Consider the following 19,812-nt stretch of genomic DNA (forward strand, 5'->3'; position numbering starts at 1 on the left):
AGGTTCTGAGGATTCCTTGAAGCTCTGTCTGGACATCAGGAATGGGATTACCTTCGCAAACTTTGTATGCAGACTTGTCTGAAAGCTGACGCAGTCCCTCAGCCACACACTCCCGACGATCAAGTACCACGGTCGTGGAACCCTTGTCAGCTGGAAGAATGATGATGGATCGGTCAGCTTTCAGATCACGGATAGCCTGGCCTTCGGCTGCGGTGATGTTGGGAGTAGGATTAAGGTTTTTCAAGAAAGATTGAGAGGCAAGGCTGGAAGTGAGAAATTCCTGGAAGGTTTGGAGAGGGTGATTTTGAGGAAGAATCTTTGTTTTTAATATAATTACATACTTAATGACAGATGCAGCAATCACGTCTGAACAGTGAAAATACCATTTGTACTTTGTCACTAACTGTGTAATTATTGGACACATTGTGTTGTTTTCATGGCATCAGTTTAAACATGCCGTTCAACAACTATGTGTCATGATTGTACTGCATTGGCCTTATCTATAATGACTGTAAATCTCTTAAATTTGGTGTATTATGATTATTGGCCTTATTTATAATGACTATAGATCTCTTTTAATTTGATGTATTGTGATTTAAAAATTATTTTTGGTTTTCATGCAAAGTTTTAATCTGTTTCTTGGTAATTACTCGGATCTATTTTTGGCAGAATGCTATGTCTGTAAAATAACTTTTATAAAAGTCACTCAGAATCAGTTAAAATACCTGTAGTAACAGACATATAGTATTGACACATCAGGCTTTTTCAATGATGCTGTGGAATATACAGTTCTTGATCTCAGATCTGGTATTGTAAATCCCACATATTACATCAAGAAAACCGCTCCTCTTTGGGTGATAGCTGCTGATGGCTACTGACAAGTAGCAACACAAAGTTGTTTTGAATCTGAAAATTTATTTGCTCCAAAAATTAGTTTTCACTTTTAAATCAGCCATTTGTTTTAATTAAATGCAGACTCTTTTAAAATTATTATTTTTCCGTCTCAGTTGCATTGACAATTTGGGTTGGTGATTAATAGTTAGAAATGTTTTACGGTCTTGCTGTTAGTCCAAATTGTCATTACAAGGGAGATTGAAAAACTTATAATAAGATCGAATATAGTTGCTGATCATTTTGTCAGCACAACATTGTAATTATACAAATTTTATTGTTCATCATATTTTAGTTGATTCTGAGTGGCTTTTATAAAATCATGCTATATAGGCATTAAAAAATATCAAAAATACGGTCTCAGTGAATATAATAAATAATTTAAATTCATGACATAGCAGCTTTAACAGATAAATGAGGAATACGTGGCACAATTGTGCCATCTAGTTATTCTTTAACAGCCTGCTTAAATTGGTGCTGTAAACACAACTACAGCATTCACTCATTCAGGATTTGATACAGCAAAGCTGGTGACAACTTACAGTCTGAGTTGGAGGATTCAAGTGTATTTAGTGACTTTGATGTTGGGTAAGTTGGGATAAGTTTGTAGTTTGCGTCATCCTCCCCCCCCCCCCCCCCCCACTCTCTCCCTCTAAAAAAAGAAAGGATTATGTTTTTGAAAATATCAGAAGAGGGCTGTAAAAAATGGAAATAGGTACATAAAGGTTAAAGTTTTGCTGGCCATAAACTTACTGGAAAAGGCCTTATTTGGTTGATCACAGGCGTATCTTGTACGTAAAGATGAATCGTATAGATTGCAGTGCCAGCGGTTTGAGTATGGTAATTCTATGCGAAACTGTAGTTGTAACAACATACTCAAGTACTGTCCATTTACATGACATCTTCTCGAGATATTGCTGTTTTTAAAACTTTTCTCCTTATCTAAAGGAACTGTTTTAAAACGAGATGTCTCTTTTCCCGGTTTTTTCTATTTTTCTCTTGAATTCTTTTTGAAGGCATGTATGCCCTTTGTCTAATAATTAAATCTAGAGGATGAATTCCGACAGCGGCGAGCAGGGCATCAGTTTGAATGGTCCTGAATGTGTAAAAACAAGATACTAATATATTGCCTTGCACTCACGTCAGACTACAAGGGCCATTATGCTTACTAGCTGCGTATGTATCATGAATTTCTATTTCTGTGTGAGATGAATGCCAAGATACCTTGCATCAGTTTTATACCTTGTTGGACTTCATAATCTCCCAGTAAGTTGTAGAAAATGTAAGGAGAAGGAAAGTTTTCTACATGCTCATTTGGTTCCTGTGAATGTGGACAGCTTGTATTAATATGTGATAAAAACAACTGCAGAAGAGTTAAAGTTCACAAAATCCTTAACAAGCTGGGTCAGTGTGAGTGAATAAACTTGATGGTGGAAGAATGATGGCAGAAAGTCCATAAGTCTCTGCAAAGTAATTATCAGTGCAGCAATAAATAGTCCACATAGCAATGCATTGTCTGATCCAGTAGCAGGCAGCTTGGTTCCATCAGTGTGTTGCCAGGATGATTTTTTATAGTCTTCATTTAGCAAATGATATGGCTTTGGAACTCCTGCCTACTGCTTATGAAATTAGTTTGGCATTTAGGTGGTAGGGTATAGTGATTTGCATGAAACACCGTCTATCCTGAACTGCTGGGCCCTACAACCTCTTTGACTCGATAACGTTGATATCTTCTGTGATGGAATCGGTGTCGTTATCTGGGTAAGATACAAGACACCCCTTCCTCAACAAAGTCAGTCGGTATGGCTGAAAATATTGAGAATACATATGAAGATAATGTTATCGAATCGGGGGGAGGCATCTACATGTCTGATGGTGTTGAAGAGTTTGGTGGTGACTTGCCCTTCTCCACTTCCAAAGGCGACAAGATGTCAAAGGCATCAAATGCCTGCATTGTATAAAGAGGATGGATGTTCTTAATTATCCCATGATCAAAGTACATTTGCTTTAGTGAAAGATATTGTCTTTATTTTGGAATCCAGACTTCCTTGCGCATTTTTCATACAGTTCATCCAGAAGACCTGATCGGTATTTGCATTAGTGTTATCCTTTACAAGGCAGTTAACGAGAAGAATCTTCTCTTTCCTCAGATATATCTGTATATTCTGCTGTTTCATGTACATTTAATCACTGATCATGTTTTGCAAATGATGTTACGTTGTAGAAGACACAAAGTGATTTGAACATCACAGTGATTTGCTAGACATTGTTCATTATAGGTTTTATGCCATTACCTTCTTTAAATCTTTGAACTGACTTACACAGCCAATTGTAAAGGGGCCTACATTTTAACATGGACTCGAAATCACTGTGCAACTATGTGTTTTTCACATTAACCAAATCAGATTTTAAAAACATAAATAAAATAGAAAATGATTCTGAAAACAATAAGAATAATAATGAACACAAAACAATGAATGTATATAACAGCTCTTAATGACAGGTGAGAAAGAGTAAGCCGTCTGCCATGGTGTATTAGTATAAAACAAATTACCATTTTCCTGTAGTAAGTTGAGAAACCAAAATCTTACATGGATATCTTTTGCACTTCTGTATCTGCACCAATGAGCTTCAATTGTAATAAAAGAAGGAAGCTGTCCTATTCCATTCATTGCAGTGAATTACATCCCTATAACACAATGAAATGGATTTTGCTCTACAGGGAATAGGAGTAGTTAGCTATGAGAAAAAAATATAGTTTTTCAACTCTTGTAAAAACTTAATGAAGTCTTCATTTGGATAATACTCTACAGATGTATGGCCACATGGAGGAGCAGATTCCTTTAAACTTTTATCAATGATGTATGAATTCTCATTGGCACTGAACCATAGAAAACAAAGAACTTCATTACATCATGATATTTTAGTTTATCAGTTTGAATCAAACATACACAACATGATTCCTTTTGAAAAATGGCTGTGTAAACCATAATGTTTCACAAAGTATGTTTTGTGAACAAATTTAATAGACAGACTATAGAAAAATGCTGCTTCCAGAATCAGTAATTTCTTCACCTAACAAAAGAGAGCAAAGAGTTGAATTCTGGGATTAAGTTGGAAAAGTCATACGGGAGCCTAGTGGATACACAGAAGGACTCTCCTGCCACACATTTTTTGGTATAATTGCTAGAAATACAAGACATTCTCAAAGAATGGGAACATGTTCATCAGCAAAAGATTCTATGCGTGAAGGGTTCATTGCACATTAGGAACATTGGCAACTGCAGTTATCTGAATGGACTATAAGTAAATAGTTCACAACATATGCATGTTGTTGTTGTTGCTGTTGTTGTTGTTGTCTTCAGTCCTGAGACTGGTTTGATGCAGCTCTCCATGCTACTCTATCCTGTGCTAGCTTCTTCATCTCCCAGTACCTACTGCAACCTACATCCTTCTGAATCTGCTTAGTGTATTCATCTCTTGGTCTCCCTCTACGATTTTTACCCTCCACAATACCCTCCAATACTAAACTGGTGATCCCTTGATACCTCAGAACATGTCCTACCAACCGATCCCTTCTTCTAGTCAAGTTGTGCCACAAACTTCTCTTCTCCCCAATCCTATTCAACACTTCCTCATTAGTTATGTGATCTACCCATCTAATCTTCAGCATTCTTCTGTAGCACCACATTTCGAAAGATTCTTTTCTCTTCTTGTCCAAAATATTTATCGTCCATGTTTCACTTCTATACATGGCTACACTCCATACAAATACCTCCAGAAACAAATTTCTCTTCTTCAGAAATGCTTTCCTTGCCGTTGCCAGTCTACATTTTATATCCTCTCTACTTCAACGATCATCAGTTATTTTGCTCCCCAAATAGCAAAACTCCTTTACTACTTTTAGTGTCATATTTCCTAATCTAATTCCCTCAGCATCACCTGACTTAATTCAGCTACATTCCATTATCCTCGTTTTGCTTTTGTTGATATTCAACTGCTCTTCCAAGTCCTTTGCTGTCTTTGACAGAATTACAATGTCATCGGTGAACCTCAAAGTTTTTGTTTCTTCTCCATGGATTTTAATACCTACTCCGAATTTTTCTTTTGTTTCCTTCACTGCTTGCTCAATATACAGATTGAATAACATCGGGGAGAGGCTACAACCCTGTCTCACTCCCTTCCCAACCACTGCTTCCCTTTCATGCCCCTCTACTCTTATAACTATCTGGTTTCTGTAAAAATTGTAAATATCCTTTCGCTCCCTGTATTTGACCCCTGCCACCTTCAGAATTTGAAAGAGAGTATTCCAGTCAACATTGTCAAAAGCTTTCTCTAAGTCTACAAATGCTAGAAACGTAGGTTTGCCTTTCCTTAATCTAGCTTCTAAGATAAGTCGTAGGGTCAGTATTGCCTCACATGATCCGATATTTCTACACAATCCAAACTGATCTTCCCCAAGGTCGGCTTCTACCAGTTTTTCCATTCGCCTGTAAAGAATTCGGGTTAGTATTTTGCAGCCGTGACTTATTAAACTGATAGTTCGGTAATGTTCACATCTATCAACACCTGCTTTCTTTGGGATTGGAATTATTATATTCTTCTTGAAGTCTGACGGTATTTCGCCGGTCTCATACATCTTGCTCACCAGATGGTAGAGTTTTGTCAGGACTGGCTCTCCCAAGCTCATCAGTAGTTCTAATGGAATGTTGTCTACTCCCGGGGCCTTATTTCGACTCAGATCTTTCAGTGCTCTGTCGAACTCTTCACGCGGTATCATATCTCCCATTTCATTTTCATCTTCATCTTCATCTTCATCTACATCCTCTTCTATTTCCAAAATATTGCCCTCAAGTACATTGCCCTTACATAGACCCTCTATATACTCCTTCCACTTTTCTGCTTTCCCTTCTTTGCTTAGATCTGGGTTTCCGTCTGAGCTCTTGATGTTCATACAAGTGGTTCTCTTATCTCCAAAGGTCTCTTTAATTTTCCTGTAGGCAGTATCTATCTGACCCCTAGTGAGATATGCCTCTACATCCTTACATTTGTCCTCTAGCCATCCCTGGTAACCATTTTGCACTTCCAGTCAATCTCATTTTTGAGACCTTTGTATTCCTTTTTGCCTGCTTCATTTACTGCATTTTTATATTTTCTCATTTCATCAATTAAATTCAATATTTCTTGTGTTACCCAAGGATTTCTACTAGCCCTCGTCTTTATACCTACTTGATCCTCTGCTGCCTTCACTATTTCGTTCCTCAAAGCTACCCATTATTCTTCTACTGTATTTCTTTCCCCCATTTTTGTCTATTGTTCCCTTATGCTCTCCCTGAAACCCTGCACAACCTCTGGTTCTTTCAGTTTATCCAGGTCCCATCTCATTAAATTCCCACGTTTTTGTATGTAGTGGGATGTATTATTCAGATTTTTGAAGAAAGTAAAGTAAGAGGAAATGTGATGTAGTGGAGTGAAAAATTTTAAATCCTATTACTATGTTTCTGAGCTCTCATTTTTGTATGCTAACCACTTTGCCAGCACTAGTTATGGACAGATAATGTAACAAAATCGTTAATGTTGCTTTCTTTAGGCCTTCAATAACAAGAATCATTTAATGGAAGTTTAATTTTTAGTATCTATATATAGGGAAATATGTGTTGAAGCCACAACCCCTTCTATCAAAAAAGATTTATTGCTTCATTTGATTCGACTACCTTGATAACTATTTTGTAACATTAAGCCGGTAGTGTGGTGATGGCATAGTGTGGGAGGGGATATGATATCTACATGTGCATGGAAACTTTGCAATTCGTACTTATGTGCCTGGGAGAGGGTTTGTTGAACCATTTTCACACTATTACTCTACCATTCCATTCTTAAACAGCGAATGGTAAAACTAACACTTGAATCTTTCTATGCAGGCTTTGATTTCTCTTATTTTATTACGAGGTTTGTTTTCCCTTAAGTAGTTTGGCATCAACAAGATGTTTTTGCATTCAGAAGAGGAAGTTGGTGATTGAAAGTTCATGAAAAGATCTCACTGCAATGAAAAATGCATTTGTTCCGATGAGAAACAATGGAAAATCCTGGATGGAATGTAACTATTTTATGAAAAGGAAAGTTGCTACTCACCATATAGTGGAGAAGTCACCATATAGTGGAGATGCTGAGGCACAGATAGGAACAACAAGAATATTGTTCCCAATAAAGCTTTTGGCTACAGTTGCCTTAGATGCAGTCCCACGCTCGCGTTTGTGTGTGTGGTCTATTTTTGACGAATGCTTTACAGGCTCAAAGCTTTATTTGGAACAGTCTTTTTTGTTGTGCCTATCTTTGACTCAGTATCTCCTGTATATTGTGAGTAACAACTTTCCTTTTCGTAATCTTGTTCTGATGTAAGTTGTTCAGAATTGTAATCCTTAGGTGCTTAGTTGAATTGACAGCCTTTAGATGTGTATGATGTACCCTGTAACCAAAATTTAATGGACTCCTTTTAGTACTTATGTGGAAGACCTCACAATTTCCATTATTTTAGAGTCAGTTGTCACACTTTGCATATGTATCATTTTGTAAACTGTTTTGATCAGCTGAAGACTTCTTTATCGTAAATGACAAAACACATCTGCAAACAGTATAAGAGGGTTGCTCAGATTGACTCCTAAATCATTTATATAAATCATGAACAGGAGAGAGCGTATAACACTTACTTGGGGAATGCCGGATAAACTTCTTTTTTCTCTATGACCTTCGGTCAGTTACTGCGATCTGTGACCTTTTTGACAGGAAGTCACAAATGCAGTTGCTTTACTGAGACAATTCTCCATAAGAATACAATTTAATTAGAGGCGGCCGGTGAAGAATGGTATCAAAAGCTCTCTGGAAATCTAGAAAAATGGAATCAAGTTGAGATTCCTGCCAGAAGAAATAAAGTGCTAGTTGTGTTGCACATGAACGATGTTTTTGGAATTAGGAATTCATGCTGGCTGTGTCAATAGATTTCTTTCTTTGAGTCAATTCGTAACATTCAAACACAGTATGTATTCCAAAATCTTACTGTAATACTTCTTATATGTGACATTTTTACATTTGATTACTAGAGATAAATAATTTGAAGTCACATATGAAAGTTGACCGAGTATTTCATTTAATTTTTTCAGTAGTTCAGGTATAAGTAACACTTTCATCCTTCCAGTTGATATGTAACATTATGGGTTGGAATTTTACAATTTATGGTCTTACATCCTGAATCTCCATTAAATCAGTTGTTGGGTGCCACATAAATCACTGTATCACAGCAAAGAAATTTGCTTGTCACTTTTTACATTTCCTTTGTTGACTTTGTCATTGTTTCATAATGAAAAATTAGTTTGTTTTTAGCATATTGTGACTAAATAATTTAATAGATTATATTTTGAGCACTAAAGAAAGGGTAATTTTGAGCATTAAAAAAATAAAATACCAGTTAGTGCACCAACAGACTGCAAGGTCTTGAAATGAAAAAAACATTTAATGAGACAGAGAGATAGGTGATATTTGATGACATCTGTTACAGTTTGTAAATCATTAAATTTTTTTTTGGTGGTTGTGTGTTTTAAGACTTACGGTTCTTTATTTTCAGCACAATGCAGATAGCTTTTGATGGATTATTTCCTCGTGATAATCCAAAAAACACGAGGTTTGCAATAAATTTCTTCACCTCGATTGGTTTGGGTGGCCTAACGTAAGTGTACCATTTAATTATTTTAATCAGTCTTTGCTGTGTGGGCTGTGGGATTACAGTTTTTCGTCTTCCTGCAGAGATGAGCTGCGGGAACATCTAAAATCTCAACCAAAAGTTTCCATGCTACCTGCTTTGATGAAGGCACTCAGTTCCTCTGATAGCAGTTCAAGCACATCAGATTCCTCAGAAAGCAGTTCATCTGATACATCATCAGGTAAACAATACTCAATGATTATGTAGCAGACAGTATTCAAACTATAAATGAAATTTACCATTTTCAAATTAATATATATTATGATCCATGAAACCTTACTAGGTCCTTTATAAATATGTATTGTGTTTTTCTACATCTACATTCATACTCTGCAAGCCACCTGACAGTGTGTGGCGGAGGGTACCTTGAGTACCTCTATCGGTTCTCTCTTACAGTCTCGTATCGTTCGTGGAAAGAAGGATTGTCGGTATGCCTCTGTGTGGGCTCTAATCTCTCTGATTTTATCCTCATAGTCTCTTTGCGAGATATACGTAGGAGGGAGCAATATACTGCTTGACTCTTCGGTGAAGGTATGTTCTCGAAACTTTAACAAAAGCCCATACCGAGCTACTGAGCACCTCTCCTGCAGAGTCTTCCACTGGTGTTTATCTATCATCTCCGTAACGCTTTCACGATTACTAAATGATCCTGTAACGAAGCGCACTGCTCTCTGTTGGATCTTCTCTATCACTTTTATCAACCCTATCTGGTACAGATCCCACACAGCTGAGCAGTATTCAAGCAGTGGGCGAACAAGCGTACTGTAACCTACTTCCTTCGTTTTCGGATTGCATTTCCTTAGGATTCTTCCAATGAATCTCAGTCTGGCATCTGCTTTACCGAAGATCAACTTTATATTATCATTCCATTTTAAATCACTCCTAATGCGTACTCCCAGATAATTTATGGAATTAACTGCTTCCAGTTGCTGACCTGCTATTTTGTAGCTAAATGGTAAGGGAACTATCTTTCTATGTATTCGCAGCACATTACACTTGTCTACATTGAGATTCAATTGCCATTCCCTGCGCCATGTGTCAATTCACTGCAGATCCTCCTGCATTTCAGTACAATTTTCCTTTGTTACAACCTCTCGATACACCACAGCATCATCTGCAAAAAGCGTCAGTGAACTTCCGATGTCATCCATAAGGTTATTTATGTATATTGTGAATAGCAACGGTCCTATGACACTCCCCTGTGCCACACCTGAAATCACTCTTACTTCGGAAGACTTCTCTCCATTGAGAATGACATTCTGCGTTCTGTTATCTAGGATCTCTTCAATCCAATGACACAGTTGGTCTTATAGTCCATATGCTCTTACTTTGTTCATTAAACTGCTGTGGGGAACTGTATCGAACGCCTTGCAGAAGTTAAGAATCACGGCATCTACCTGTGAACCCGTGTCTATTGCCTTCTGAGTCTCATGGACGAATAGTGTGAGCTGTGCTTCACACGACCGTCTTTTTAGAAACCCATGCTGATTCCTACAGAGTAGATTTCTAGTCTCCAGAAAAGTCATTATACTCGAACATAATACGTGTTCCAAAATTCTACAACTAATCTACGTTAGAGATATAGGTCTGTAGTTCTGCACATCTGTTCGACGTCCCTTCTTGAAAATGGGGATGACCTGTGCCCTGTGTGTTTTTGATATATAAACTCATATATAATGACTGCCCCACATCAAGGTTACAAAAAATTTTGAATTCTGTAAGTACTCTGTTAGGCCCTAAATATTCATGGTATTTATGATGTTATTCAGGGATAACATCATTACATTCAGAGAGATGATAATCACAGAAAATTATTGCAAAATGCTAGATAATTTACTACTTCATATAAAGATTAGGGGCTGACTCAATTCAAGCAAGTGTAATGATAAACAAGAACAGCCAAATATATCTTAATTATTTTCATTGCACAATCTGTGGTAAATGTCAGCACTGCAGTGAAATACCTACAATTTCAAATCTGTAGTAATTTGAATTGTAATTGTAATGATACTTAAAAACAACACCAAAAAAAAGATAGTAAGCACATAAAGGCAGTTGTAGGTGTGTGAAAATGGTAACAAAAAAAAGATGGGTTGTCAAACCCTGAATTTCCCCAGGACACTTGAGCCAATTTTGTGAATATACACTGTGTATATTCTATAAAGTGCTGCTGATGAGAAGTTTTGTGCACACGTACGTGTATGAGTATGCTTTAATGGCTTTGAGGGTCCTCCAAATGGAGGATTCCTCCTTTGCTGTCACTCAGTAAAGCTAGCTAAGTTCACATTGTGTGTGCAGCCAGTAGCTTTGTGCAAGGAAAGGATAACTTTGGATGTGTAGTATCAGTATTTGTTCCTTCTTAGATTTTTTTCCTCAGTGTTCGTTTCTTGGTTGAATAAGGGCCAAATATAAATCCTATGAAGAAGGATGTAGTGTGATGCTTGATTACTTTTATTATGAAATAAAACATTTTAATCGAGAATAAAGAATAATTTTATTGCTGAATAATACATAATGTTAGATAAAGTTAAAAAAAGAAACAAAACTCTCCTCTCACCCATAAAAGACTTTAAATCTGTTTTCCTGGAATATATTACAAAAAGCCAAGGAAGTAACTGTAGCACTTTAAAGGCTATGTAAATTTAGTATAAGTCATTTGTGAACATTCATCAAATTGCAGGCTCCATAGTTAGCTGTACAATTTCAGAATAACCACATAAATCCAATTTTTCAGAAAAGCAGATGTTATGATGCACTTCTGTAGAAATAATATATGCTTTAGCCTACAGCCACATTTTCTTTACACAGTCGCTTGGGAAGCGAGCATCATAACTATGTGTCAGGGGATGGCCTGAGAATGGTACTGTGTACTGAAGCTGGTAGCCAATAGGCAAAATAAATAAAAAACGAATTGCAACTATAGGCTAAAACAGTAATTATTTCTAAAGTATATAGGTTGCTGCATTGGAACGGTAATGTAACTCTCGTGCAAAGTTGATGTTTTCGTATCTCTCATCTTACCCATTCTTTTGTATGTTTTTTAAGTTTAGGAACCACATCCAACTGAATTAATAACACATAACATGGTGGTTCAAAGAAGAGCTATGTAATTCATCTTAGATTTTAAATAATTTTGGAATAAAGGTAATAACTAAGCGATTAACAGAGAGGTGTTGAATAGTTGATACACATGTTTATGTGTGCGGTGAGGCGGGAGGTGGTGTGTGTGTGTGTGTGTGTGTGTGTGTGTGTGTGTGTGTGTGTGTGTGTGTGTGTGTGCCTTTCAATGACTCGAACTATTTTATGAGTTGTTACCTTCACTCCTCATTGTTTACAGTCCATCAGGACTTTCCATACTCTGTTCATCATGGATTTTTCTAGTTGTGAGAGTCACATCTGTACACAACAATTAATGGATGAATCCAGCCTAGGCCCTAGTCCGGATGCTGCTAGTCTCTGACCAGCAATGGAGGATGACACAGAATGTTGCAGGGAGTCCATTATTTGTTCTCCAATGGCAGGCCCAGATGTGAGGGGGCTATGTTATAGCTACAGTCAGGTAACACTCAACTAGTGAGGGGGTTATGATGTGCTTGGAGCACAATGAAATGATGCTACCTTGCGGAAGTCAGACGTGGTCATTCTGTGATGACAGGTATGCATGTTCTCATGTTGACATCTGACCATGTCCTCTGGGTGCTTCTCTCTCTCTCTCTCTCTCTCTCTCTCTCTCTCTCTCTGTCTTTTTTTTTTTTAATCAGGCATTGGTATTTTGAGATTGTCAACACTTTTTACAGTGAGGAGATTAGCGATAACTACTACTGCTCACAGCACAAGCCCTATTCGCAGCTTCTGGGTGGGCTCTTACCATCTGACAGAAGCTTATCATGGCACATCAGATATATGGGTTCCCTGCCAGTCGAGAAACATTGGAATACTAAACTATTTCTGCTGCTCTATCATAGAACTGATTTTCATAAGTTTTCAGTCTTGTGTGGGTGTTTTTCAATAACTCAAAATTACCTTCATTCCATCAGTACTTTCCACACCCATACACAAAAATATTAATGGATGAATCCAGATGAAGGCCATTGTGTCTTATGAGAAGGTTGGTCTTATACTTATGTAAGAGGATTATTGTAAGAAAGATTGCCAGGTGGAAGAAACATTAGGGAAAAATAGACACCTCCCCCCCCCGCTCTCTCTCTCTCTCTCTCTCTCTCTCTCTCTCTCTCTCTCTCTCTCTCTCTCTCTGTTGTGTGTGTGTGTGTGTGTGTGTGTGTGTGTGTGTGTGTGTGTGTGTGTGTGTGTGAGAGAGAGAGAGAGAGAGAGAGAGAGAGAGAGAGAGAGAGAGAGAGAGAGAGGGGGGGGGGGGGGGGGGGTGAGTGAGTGTGTTTCGAAGGACTTGTGGGAATACTACGCATTGTCTGCTCTTTTTTCTTATGTACATGTCTGCTGTTCACGGTCCCCATCATTTGATAGTTGTGATATTTCTTCAGATTGTACAGTAGATTGTTGGCATATATTGAGGTATATATGATGATTATGATGATGTTTGATTTGAGGGGCACTCAACAGCATGGTTATCAGCGCCTGTACAAATTCGCAACCTTTGCTCAGTCCGACCTCGCCACTTTCCTTATGAAGATGAAATGATGAGGACAACATGAACACCCAGTCATCTCGAGGCAGGTGAAATTCCCTGACCCCACTGGGAACACGACCGCAAGACCACGAGCTGCGGACAGATATATTTTGTGGCATGATGAAAAAGTAATTGGATTTTTTTTTAATTTCATGGGCTTTATAAATTGGTTTGCAAATATTTTCTTTATTCTATTTTTTAATCGTGGTGCTAGACATGTTCCTGATGTTTGTTTGCGTTTTCAGCTGTTTTTAATGTTTAGTTTATTGTTGATAGTCGAAAAGATTAAACTTGTTTTCCTTTTTGTTGACTGATGGGATTGCGATGATAGTAGAGACCTCTATAAAAAAAAAAAAAAAAACCTCTTAGTCTCAAGGAGTGCTGCAAACCAATGAGATACATGGCTGCTGAGGTGGAGCAATCATTAGGCAATCTCCGAGGAAACTGGTGCACCTCAGTTGTGTAAGGCTTATTTAGGCTAGCATTGCTCTTGTCTGGGTGGATCCTTATTTCCCTATCTGCTTGTGGGACTGAAATGGAACCCTTGAAATATCCTCTTCTCCCAGCGAAATGGATGGGCTGCTGGTAGGTACCAATACACCAATCCAAGAGGGCTTGTCTGGCTAGTCCTCCTCATTCAGGAACTATTAAGAGAGCTGCCATTTATAGTAACATACTGCATAATGTGTTTTTAGCAGTCAAATGGAAAGAAGGCAGTTTTGTGAAAGTTTCATTTTTTGTATCCAAAATGTATTAGAGGCAATCTGTGGCACTTTAAAGTCTGTCATGTGCTTGCGAAATGGGACCCTGTTGGTAGAAATGCCTAGTTCCAACAAGTAAAGGAGCTCCAGCGAGTAAAATGCCTCAGAGAATATGGAACTGAAACTGAACTGCACAACACCTTGAACTACAGCAAAAGCGTTGTGTCACACAGAAATGTGGTTAATATTCCAAAAGAGGAACTGAAAGCTGAGTGGGGCAAAGAAGGCATTGTTGACGTGCAAAACGCCATGAAAAAGGTGGATGGTGATTGGATCAAATCAGACTCATTTATACTTACATTTGACAGCATGAAACTTCAGAGCTTGTTGACTCCGGCTTCCTACACCTAGGTGTGCGGGTTTCCCTATGCAAAGCACTGTTTAAATACCAGCACTTTGGTCACAATTCTCTTGGTTGTAAGGGAAGAAAAGCTTGTGAAAGAAAGGAAGATCGAAGGGATAAAAATGACAAAGTACATCCCATATAGTGAAGCCAGGTAGATCTGCAAGGCCATGCAGCCACTCACATTCATTGCCTCGTTTGCTTCTGTTATAAAACAGCCAGTCCAGAAATTGAGGCTGCTACACAAATGGAGATTGCTACTGTCAGCACTAATACCCGTGCCTATACCTCCTCACAGAACATCAGAAAAATCTGTGGTTGCTGCTGTTCTGGGGTTTCCTGCCCCTTTGACAGCTCAGTCTGGTCCGCTGTCCAGTGCTGCCATTAACCATAGCCATGGTTGTGGCTCCAAAGCCTTCCCAGAGCAAAAAATCAAAGACAAAGAATCAGCAGCTTGTCTCTTCCGAACACCAAGCCTCGACCCATTACGGACCTCCTCCTTGGTGGAAAGACAGGGTGAAAGTGCATCCCCCATGATAAATGGCTCCCATACTGCAGTGTAACATAAGTGCGTTCAGGACACGTATGGAGGACTGAACCTCTAGCCCAGAAATGTCCCTTGGGTGTGTGTTTGAAGGAAGCATATTTTAAAGTGTCTGATGCCCCTGTACTATGAGGCTGTAGCTTCCATCGAAAGGATGACCTGACTGGGGAACAGGTCAAGGGAAGGGTTGCTGTGTTTGTCAATGACATGCACCACTCCTCTGCTCTCGCCTTGGTTACTGACCTACAAGCCATAGCCATTGCAGTTCATGTGGGTCAGATCATCATTATCTGCTCATTGTACTTACCTCTGCAGGTTGTAGTAGACAGTGAGGCTCTCGTAGATCTTAAAGAAAGCTCCCCTAATCATTTCTTCTACTGGGTTATTTCAATGCCCATAATGTATTTTGGGGCTTGAACTATACTTGCCCTAGCAGTCAAGTCTTAGAGAACTTCGTAATATATCAGGAACTGTGCAGTCAGTTACACAGGTGGTACCACTTATTTCTCAGCTGCTAATGCGTCGTCCACAGCAATCAACTTCTCTTTCCGATCTCCAGATCCTACAGACTCAACTCAGTGGGAAGCAACTGATGACCTTTGGATGGTGAGGCGGGCTAACTGGATCCTACTCAGTCACCTGGCTGTGTTTGAATATTACGAGAGTGTCCAGAAAAGGGTGGACCACATCACACAAGTGATCCATCATGCCGCTGACTTATCTATCCAAAGTCCTCAGCTCACCTGGGTAGACCGATTAGTGCTGCTCAACAAGATGGGACAAGCATGCGGCTCTCTGACAGTTTAAATATCTCCCAACAGCAGACAACCTCACAGCCTTTTGAGTCACAAAAGCCAAGGCTCGACGCGTAATTAACAAGAGGAAGAAATGGTCATAGCAAGCATTCCTGGACTTAATCAACCATTCCACATGTTCTACAAAAATATGGGAGGCCATCAGGAGGACTTCTGGTAAACACAGTTGTTTCCCAGTAGCAGCAGTGCTGAAACAGGGTTATCTCCAAACAGTGAGAGACATGAAAGCCAGAACTCAGAAGGCCCTGAATGTCTTAAAGTGTATAGTCTTAGGTTATGAGGAGCAGACAGGGAAGTTTTATCGGCCTTTCATGTGGTAGCAGCTAGACCATGGGTGCACAGTATATAGATCAGTGAGGCCCTTTTATCTGCTGATTATTGACACTGTCTACCATGGGGGAATTAGGTTGCCCACAGGTGCTTACAGGACCAGCCCCACCCGGTCTGTTTGCTGAGCCTGGGGAACCATCACTCCCCAGCTGGAGCAGCTCCTCATGGTGCATCAGGTATGTAAGTTCCTCACTGCTCCGATTCACCTGCACACCATACTGTTGCTCATCCATCTCAGGAAAGCCTTTTCTCCAATCCTCCAGAAGCAACAAAGCTGTTTGGGATCTACATGCAGCATGTTCTGGAGTTGTTTTGGGTGGAGCAATCACAACACCAACACCACAGGGGCCCAGAGTGATTTTAGATTTAGTGCAGTACAGGAGAGATTGCACTCCTGCATATGTTTTATACATTGTTTTATGACATTTTAACTGAATACCACAGCTCTGTAGCTTATTCATGGATGGGTCGAAACAGGGGGCTCCATTGGTTGCTTTCTTGTTTTCCCCAATTGTATTCTCAAGATCTGTCTGCCTCAAGGCTTTAATGTTTTCAACACAGAATTATACGCAGTTCTGCAGGCACTTGAGCAGATGAGATGTGGTTGTTGTTGTTGTGGTCTTCAGTCCTGAGACTGGTTTGATGCAGTTCTCCATGCTACTCTATCCTGTGCAAGCTTCTTCATCTCCCAGTACCTACTGCAGCCTACATCCTTCTGAATCTGCTTAGTGTATTCATCTCTTGGTCTCCCTCTACGATTTTTACCCTCCACATGGCCCTCCAATACTAAATTGGTGATCCCTCGATGTCTCAGAACATGTCCTACCAACCGATCCCTTCTTCTAGTCAAGTTGTGCCACAAGCTCCTCTTCTCCCCAATTCTATTCAATACCTCCTCATTAGTTATCTTCAGCATCCTTATGTAGCACCACATTTCGAAAGCTTCTATTCCCTTCTTGTCTAAGCTATTTATCATCCATGTTTCACTTCCATACATGGCTGCACTCCATACAAATACTTTCAGAAACGACTTCCTGACATTTAAATCTGTACTCGATGTTAACAAATTTTTCTTCTTCAGAAACGCTTTCCTTGCCATTGCCAGTCTACATTTTATACCCCTCTCTACTTCGACCATCATCCGTTATTTTGCTCCCCAAATAGCAGTGTGGTTAGAGTACTGAATTCCTTGTCTGTTTTGATTCCCTGAGTCACTCTCTACAATGACTGTACCCAGCAGATATAGCGAATATAGCAGTCAAGGAGTCATTTCACATCCTCAATTAGTTCGTTGTGCCGTCCCCTTGCTTGCTCTTACCTCACTTGGGAGATAGAGAGTCATGTGACTATGGGAAGACTGGAAGTGACTGTTGATAAGCCGTGTCCCATTTACTCTACAATGAGGCCATGGTGTACCTCCTTCTGGCCATGCAGGGTTGATGAGAACCACCTTACTCGTCTTCGCATAGGCCTCAGCTCTATGACATAGGGCTTTTTGGTCTGGTGAGAGGGCCCTTCAATGTGTTGTGGTTGTGGCTTACAGGTTGCAGTTTGCCATATTTTACTAGACTGTTTTATTTTTGGACCAAAGGGCAGCAGCTCGAAATTTTAGGGTGCTGTTTTTAATGTGTTATCCAGGTGGCTAGCTCATACATGTTTTTGGTAAGTGATCAGTGAGCCACATATTGCTCTGAATCTCTTTTAGTTTTTCTCTAGCCTTAATTGTATTTTAGTTGACAGTTTTCACACATCTCAGAATTTGTGGCATTGTTTTCCATATCGTGAGCTTGTGTGATTCTGTGGATCATAGGTGAGATTGGGAGAGAGTGACTGCAGTCCTACCTCAGTTTGCCATTTAGTTGTTGTATTACATTTTCTACATTTTAGTCACTTTCGTTTCTATTGATCTGCATATGAGCACTGATAGCCTTGATGACGAACACCCCTAACCCCAACACACACACACACACACACACACACACACACACACACACACACACACACACACACACACACCTTGTACCATCTTTCACAAGTAGGATATGGTGTTTTACAGTTTTTTTTCTCTCTCACATGCTGCATGTTTGCTTTTTGAATGTAACTAGCGTAATTGTGGGAGAAATGTTCTGAATGTTGGAGATGTGTTTAAAAAAAGTGAAGTGAATTTGTGCTATAAACAGTGTGTGTGTGTGTGTGTGTGTGTGTGTGTGTGTGTGTGTGTGTGTGTGTGTGTACGTGTGTACGTACGCGATTTCAAGAAGTGCTGCCGCCCCCTTCAAAATTGTTCTTCCTACTTGTGACCCACTGTTCCCAGAATTTCTTCAATTTGTGAATTTTTTCTGGAATACTCTATCTCTGGAGACAAGAAGTTCTCGCATTGCATTTTATTGATGTTTTATAACTGTTACTATTAATTGCTGGAAAAAGGCTCCAAGGAGAGTGAGATGAATGGAGTACAACAGAAGTGTGATGATGTCGAACAAACTGCAGATAAAGAGGAGCATGATTACATAATTAAGTGTCCTGACACTGAAGAACGTATCTCCTATTACAAGTTGTTAACATGGCTGTATTACACTTAGTTGTGAACTCTGAACCACGGTGCAACTTAACTTTTTTTACATTAGTAAATAACTGCCACAAATGAAAGAAGTGATAAGCAACAGTAAAAAATGATAGAACTCAGTGAGGATCAAACACAGGAATTCAGGTTTTTAATACGAGATTTACCCACTTAGCCACTCATTCACACAGGTAGACAAATAAGTTTGTAGGTAACAGCGGTGTACAGCCCACCTTATTATCAGAATATATGACTCAACCATGACAGGTAAAGGAAAACATCTAGTCACAATCAAAAATCTTAGGTAAAAGAGATGGAAAACATCTATTCATGCCCACGAAATCATTTGAGGAAATGGTGACCAAAAATATGGGTGTTAAAGTCTGCTTGAGAGACTCAAAATGTCCCCTGACTCGTTTGCTAACTACCAAAAACTCCTCATTTCAATTAAGAGAAAAGGCAAATGGTAAACAGAAACATCACCAACAAAATAGTTCCATTACAGTAGTGAAACAAAAATTGTTTAAGGATACCAACGGGAAAGCTGAAAGTCTGGCGCAGGGTGACCTCTGTTCTTTTATTTGTCAGGAACCCACATTTTAAACTTATTAATTGTACTGTTGTAGCCCCCACCACTAATGTTTCTAGGGACATTGCCAAAAAGGGGAAGGGAGGTAGAGAGGTTATTTGGTTACAGATCCTCAAACTGTTGCTACCAGGCCTCTGTGAAGGAAGCAGATATGTCACATACTCATATGAGACAGCATTATCAGCACCTTACAGAGCTTGAAAGGCACCTCATTATGGATCACCATGTGGCCAGGCAGTTGAACTGTGCAATATCCAGAGTTATGGAACATTTGTATGTGTCAGTGGCCCAATTTTACCTCTTCAAAAATGCTTCCAAGCCTGCTAACAACACTAAACATGAATAACACTAATGCGCTCTGATGACTGTTCTACTTGTTACAGAGAATTTGCTGATCTAATCATTTATTTACATGCTGACATGTGTACATGTATGAAGTGACATTGACGTCTGACCATGTCTTCTGGGAGCTTCACTTTAACTCTATTCACCATGAGGGGATGAGACATAACTACTAAGCGTAAAACACCAGCACCATCCACAGCTTCTGTACTGAAGGTGGGAAGCTGTCTCTTACC

General features: G+C 39.3%; 1 protein-coding gene across 1 annotated transcript in view; it reads left to right on the forward strand.

The window, feature by feature from the left end:
* Positions 1 to 19,812, forward strand: part of LOC126359208 (pre-mRNA-splicing factor CWC22 homolog) — a 130,008-nt gene that overhangs the window by 99,241 nt on the left and 10,955 nt on the right. Inside the window, exons 8-9 of the mRNA XM_050007610.1 lie at positions 8,510 to 8,611; positions 8,689 to 8,825. Coding sequence (XP_049863567.1) covers positions 8,510 to 8,611; positions 8,689 to 8,825 — 239 coding nt within the window. The remainder of the gene's footprint in view (positions 1 to 8,509; positions 8,612 to 8,688; positions 8,826 to 19,812) is intronic.

Source organism: Schistocerca gregaria, chromosome 1, assembly GCF_023897955.1.
Source record: "Schistocerca gregaria isolate iqSchGreg1 chromosome 1, iqSchGreg1.2, whole genome shotgun sequence".
Taxonomy (NCBI): Eukaryota; Metazoa; Arthropoda; class Insecta; order Orthoptera; family Acrididae; genus Schistocerca; species Schistocerca gregaria.